This window comes from Schistocerca americana, chromosome 3 (genome assembly GCF_021461395.2).
Source record: "Schistocerca americana isolate TAMUIC-IGC-003095 chromosome 3, iqSchAmer2.1, whole genome shotgun sequence".
NCBI lineage: Eukaryota > Metazoa > Arthropoda > Insecta > Orthoptera > Acrididae > Schistocerca > Schistocerca americana.
Window position 1 is genome coordinate 459,811,139 of NC_060121.1, and position 6,000 is coordinate 459,817,138.

The 6,000-nt window shown below is 37.0% G+C and overlaps 1 protein-coding gene across 29 annotated transcripts in view; it reads left to right on the plus strand.

The window, feature by feature from the left end:
- LOC124607201 (oocyte zinc finger protein XlCOF6.1-like) overlaps positions 1 to 3,980 on the plus strand; it is a 69,962-nt gene extending 65,982 nt beyond the window's left edge. For 23 of the 29 annotated variants that reach the window (XM_047139428.1, XM_047139429.1, XM_047139440.1 and 20 more), the window contains one exon: positions 1,152 to 3,980. In XM_047139428.1, the coding sequence (XP_046995384.1) occupies positions 1,152 to 2,439 (1,288 nt within the window). In that variant the 3' untranslated portion in view covers positions 2,440 to 3,980. The remainder of the gene's footprint in view (positions 1 to 1,151) is intronic. The other 6 variants (XM_047139454.1, XM_047139456.1, XM_047139457.1 and 3 more) reach the window with 1 other exon arrangement.
- The last annotated feature ends 2,020 nt before the right edge of the window (positions 3,981 to 6,000 follow it).

Here is a 6,000-nt window from a genome sequence, read left to right on the forward strand (position 1 = left end):
CATGATAAAATTCGCACACAACATAGATCAAGCTGTGTAGATCAAGAAAGTAATATTTTTGAAAAATGGATTTTTTTAGACCAAAATCCATTGCATTCCCCTCAATTCTTTGGCACCAAAATTATCCACATTGGTGGAGGTTAACCAGCCTCTGTCCTTTTTCTATACATGTGCAACAACGCTTTAGCTCACTTAACAACATGCTGTATCACCTAATAAATCACTACCCTCCAGCTGTTCCACTATACACAATGCACTAACTAATAAGTCAGGCTCCACACTCGCCCACAGCAACTTCCCAGTGCCGCTTGCCACACATTCGTTTGAATTAAACCTTAACATGGTGCCCATCCTCTTCTGGCCATGATCCACACATTCCAGTTTTGTGATGATTCTATCACCATAAGGGCTAGCTGCTACTACATTATTACATGTTCTTGAATCCCCATCACCTAAGAACTTGGATTAACAAACACCCTTTTCATTCATGGATTGACTAAAAATTTCCATAGCTGCGTGGGCCCCCATACCACTATTTGTTCATTCATAATTCCTATCGCAGACATATTCTGCTTGGTTCACTGGTTTATATTAATAAAAATGTTTTATCAGAATCTGTAAGTCAGTTATCTTTCCAGTACCCACACTGGTCACCGTAATAACTGACTTCTTAGAACTTCTACATTACAGAATGGATTTATTTTATGGAAAGTTAATACATTTTTTTGACAGTGCTACCAATAACAACAACTTAAGTTTGCCTTTGTATTATGACAATCCGTAGCCTTGTATATAAAAAGTTATTAACCTTGATGTCCTGCATGTAAAGTTTATAACTTCCCGTGCGAATTTACAAGTGATTTATATGCAATTTTATTATGAAAATGTCAAATTCTGTAATGAGATAAAAATCCAAAAATGTAAAAAAAGTTTTCTGTTCTAAGAATGTGTGCTATCTAATGTACAACTCTGGCCCTCTTAGCTTGCGGTTAAATGGAACTATTTATGCTGTTTTTATAATTTTCTTTTAGTGAAATGCAGTGCTTTATTTCTGTTTACTGTGGGAGATTGCAGTACAGAACCAAGAATTAAAATTGATCTTATGATGTTTAAATAGAGAGATATTTTAATTGCGAATATATCTGTTACAGGTGTAAAAGTTATGGAACAAAAATGGCAGATATGGAAATGGACCAACTGGTAAATGTTAAAAAAGAGGTGGATCCATTAGCTACTGAAGAGCAGACTGATACCCATCTGCCCAAAACGCACCATGTTTGGCTTCATGATGTGAAATTAGAACCTATTAAACAAGAACCAGAATCAGAGCCTGAAGATAGTGAAAATAATTATTGCATTAGTGATAATCCATTGGATTTTCCAATAAAAGAGGAGAGCGAGGCGAATGACTGTGAGAGTATTTGCTCCAATCCTCAACAGAGGAATACCGCAGATGGAGATTTTCCACCAGAGTATTTGTCTCTGTATGATAAAGTGAAAGTGGAAATTACTGAAGACCATATTTCACCTACGATAGAACAAAATTTACTTAATGTTGGTACAGGTTGTCTCAGTACAGATGGTGTTAATGCAGATGAAACTAATGCAAATAGTGTTGATTCAGCTGATACTGGACAAGCAGATCTACAACAATGGAAGTCTGTAGTAAGTCAAGCTGACAGTTTTTCATGTAGGGATTGTGGTGATAATTTCACAAAGCCGGAGGACTTGTCAAATCACAGGCGCAAACGTGATGAGCCCATTACTTGTGAACTGTGTGGTAAAAATTTTAAATCTGAGTGTGTTCTTGCAACACACATTCGTATTCATACAGGGGAGCGCCCTTTCCAGTGCAAAATATGTGGAAAAACATTTTTACGTATATGTTATCTTCTGAAACATCGACGCAAAAGACATGGCTGTATTCAACCAGGTATTCCTTGTAAGATTTGTGGCAAAGTTTTTTCTAATTTTGGTCTTTTGAGTGTTCATACACGTGCACATTATAATGTGCCAAAGGTTCTCTCATGTGAACAATGTGGGAAACACTTCAGACGAACAAAATACTTGAATCGCCACAAGAGATGTACTCATAGTGTTGAAAAATTGCGGTGTGAACTTTGTGGAGAAGTTCAGGAGACACGGACAGCATTGATATCCCATGTTGTTAAGCACACAGGTGCTTTGCCATTCAATTGTGCTGAGTGTGATCAGGAATTTTCATCTACATTACAGCTGGCAAGGCACAGTCGAATCCATAAAGGTGAACTGCCTTTTGCCTGCAGTGACTGTGAACTGTCTTTCATGACGGGGGAACAACTGCGTTCACACAAAAGGTACCATACGGGTGAGCGCCCATTTTGTTGTATCTTCTGTGGGAGAGCTTTCAGGAATGAACCAGATCTTATTGTTCATGTTTATTCACATACAGATCCATAGACTGATATGCTTTCCATGACAAGCTTGTTCAGTAGTGTCACTGTATGTCAGAGCATTACAACATTGCTAACTAGAACTTTGATGAATTTAGTGGCATGTGATAGTGTAGATCATCATCATGACACCTTTTCAATTTGAATCAAAACCTGTAGTTAACTTTTTCTGATTGAGGGCTGACTCCATTAAAGATTTCCATGTCACTGTATGTGGTACATTTTGTATGTCATGCAAAACATGGTTCTCTTAACACTACAAAAAGGAGAAGCCCTTTTCAGTGCTGTAATAACAGTTTTTGGATTGTGAGCTCCAAAATATTACCTTTTTTGCCATTTATGACATACGTGTAACTTTTGTAGTGAACCACTGAAAAGCAAGGAATAAATTTTTTTCTATGTGGTTTCGATGAGAGACTCAGTCATATTTGTCACAAAAGGAAATGTTTTTACATCCATATGTATGTGCAGTATTAAGATGATTAAACTCTTTTATTAGAAGTTTTCCATTAACATTTCAAACTTTGACACAAACTTCTACTCACTTTTTTTGCCACAGTATATAAGTGACAAGTACTCATTTATCACAATTTTTACTTTTGAAGCAAATCATTCACTCAAAGTAAGTCATTCACTATTTACAAAGAATATTGTCTGTAAAGTTAACTTAAGCTATACTGGTGCTTGTTGTTTAGACACAAAATGTGTGGATCAATGTTCTTAAACTGGTGTTTACATGAAAAATACATGGATATAGGCTGTAACGTTACTGGCGTTAATGATGCCCTTTGAAAGCATTTGTAGGGGAAAAGTGATTTATTTCCTCTGTTCATTGTGTGTGTAGCAGTAGCATTGTTACACGAAGTGACGTGTAATGAATTTAAAGTTAGGCTAATTTAATATTTTAATTTTTTTCTCTGTTGTTTCCTGTATATATAAAACATTTTTAATTTGTGAATTAGGTGTTTTTTTAAAAATGATATACTGTATCTGTAAGTGCTTCTGGTTGATAGTTTGATGATTTGAAACAAGCAACAAAGATAAAGTGTATGAACAAAAGCAGTTATGATCTTTGTGGAGATGGAGAGTAGATGTGTGTGCATAGTGGAAAAGAGAAGTTTGCAATATGGCTCAGTGATATACATTGGAATAAAACTTTTGGTTAAGTTCCTTTTCCAAGAAGGTATGGACTGTTGGAAATCTACTTACACATTGTTGAAAGACTATTGTTGCTTAACTAAATTTTCATTCCTCCAGTACCAGCACACTTTCTTTACCTTTTTCTATTTACAGTATTTCCTGCATAAAAAAGCAAAATTTGGTTGCTGTCCACTGTGTTCAACCCAGTTCTTTGTGTTTCAGCTTATGATAGGTAAGTACTATGAAACTGTTGCTGAAACACAACTCTGTCACATACTTTTCTGTTATTAGTAAAGCTCAGATTTTCATACACTATCAAATTTTAAAACATGCATGCGTTCATGCAGTATCATTTCACTAAATACAAAAACTGAGGCTGCAAAACAATAAATGTATGTGGTATCAAAATTAGTTATATATTTATTTCTGTTTTCTTCCAAAATGCACATAACGACCAATTTCTCTCTCATACATTTATCTGACTGAATAAATTTGTACATAGAAAGTGACCTTTCTTCATGACAAGAAACAACAGATGCATATTTCAGTGAAGAAATTTTGGACAGAGGCAGATCAAGTTGAAAGTCTTTTACATTATCACAACAACATATTATTTTTCGACTTAAACTCAGTATCAAGATATAATGTGAGAACTTTGTTCAGATTATCTTTTAGTGGAACACCCACTTCTCTGTGGGATGATTGTGATGATTTTCCAACCTTTTCAATGACTAAAGAATCCACCAGTGATAGACATGTGGCTTCCAACTTTGTTATTGCCGCAACTTAGCACTTCTTGTGGTTATACTGTAAGCACAGGGGTGTCCCACTCGATAGAGGCCCCACAAACAAACATATACTTTACACTAAAAGGCTTTATGTAAAAATCAGGAAATGAAATGAACATGCCTTACCTTGTTCATGGGGAAATAAAGGTGACTCGCAAAAGATGCTGGAAGTGACAGCTCTCGACTTGTAAATACAGCTGCAGGTTCTTCAATGTTGCTGCCAGAACCTCTGCTGTTCACTGCCTTAATTTCACAGATGATGTGATCTTATAAATCTTCCAAGTTATGTTGTTAGTTCCTATAGACCTCCCTTCTTAGGGGCCATGCCAGAGGAAAAAGTCGTGTTGTTAAATCAGGTGACCTTGGGGGAGGGGGTGGGGGAGATACAGCCCTTTCTAAATCACTCTGCTGGGGAAAAATGAGAAATGAGACGACCTCTGCCATTGTCAATCAAGACGTGGTATGTGCCGCCATCCTGTTGGTACCAGTCTAGGGTAAGTTTGTCATCCAGTAGGTTCACAAATTCTCAAAAAAATTGATGTAAACTGCACTTGTCACAGTAGATTTGAAAAAAATTGGCCCAAGCGACACTGGTATCGCACAAAACACGCCAGTCTTTTATGAATGCAGGGGTTAGCCGACCAATGCACGTGGATTTCCATTATATCACAAATGTGTATTCTTAAGAGATTACATAACAGGAGGTGGAACTGTGCCACATCACTGAACCGTCACTATGTTTACATGCAACACATCTTCCGAAAGATGATGACCAAATTTCGAAAATCATTTTCAGTGTTGTGTTTATGTGTTAAGCTATGTAGCAGATTTGCTAGCTCGGTTAAACATGATGCCTGGAGAAGAGCTTTTTATACTTTATGATTTAGTCAGCACAATCACTATTTCTCTTCAGTTAGACAAGATATAATCAGCTGTAGTCTAATATTTTTACTTATCCTTCAATGTACAAAAAGCCACACTGTCTTTATTAGCCAAAAACTTTTAAAAACAAGACAATACCTGATGGCTCCAGTACGTTTCAACACTGGTTGTGTTTACTTGGGAGCGAAAATCGATTGCGGAATTGGAAAACCAGTGACCAGAAGCGGATTTCCAGAATCTATTTTGAAGCGTTTACATGACAACACAGAAGCGGCATTTGGAAATTGGTTTATGAAATCTGATTTTGGGAGCACCGTGTAAACATGATGATTGTCCTGAACACTGACCTCCAGCCACAATGACGTGCGGACAAACACTGTTGTGTGCAGTGTTGCCAGTGGAATTGCTACACAGGTCTGCTGTTGTCTCTTCTGAATGGGACACCCAGTATATTTATTTAATCCATTAACTTATCATATTTGTGTGTGTGCGTGCTACATAACATTGATGTTGCTACTGGCAACCCTTCACACATCCTATGCTCTGAATATCTGCTGTCATTGGCTGGTGAGATCACATGACATGAACTATGACTGGCTGACAAAAGTGCATCACTATCTCGATTTCAGTGCTTCGGAAGCTACTGTGCACAAATTGGTGGAATTTGTATTTATACTTCTGTAATACAAGAACATGCAGTGTAAATATTGTTGTGCATCAAGACCTGCACTGAGTGCTCGGAAGTCTGATGCTGGTGC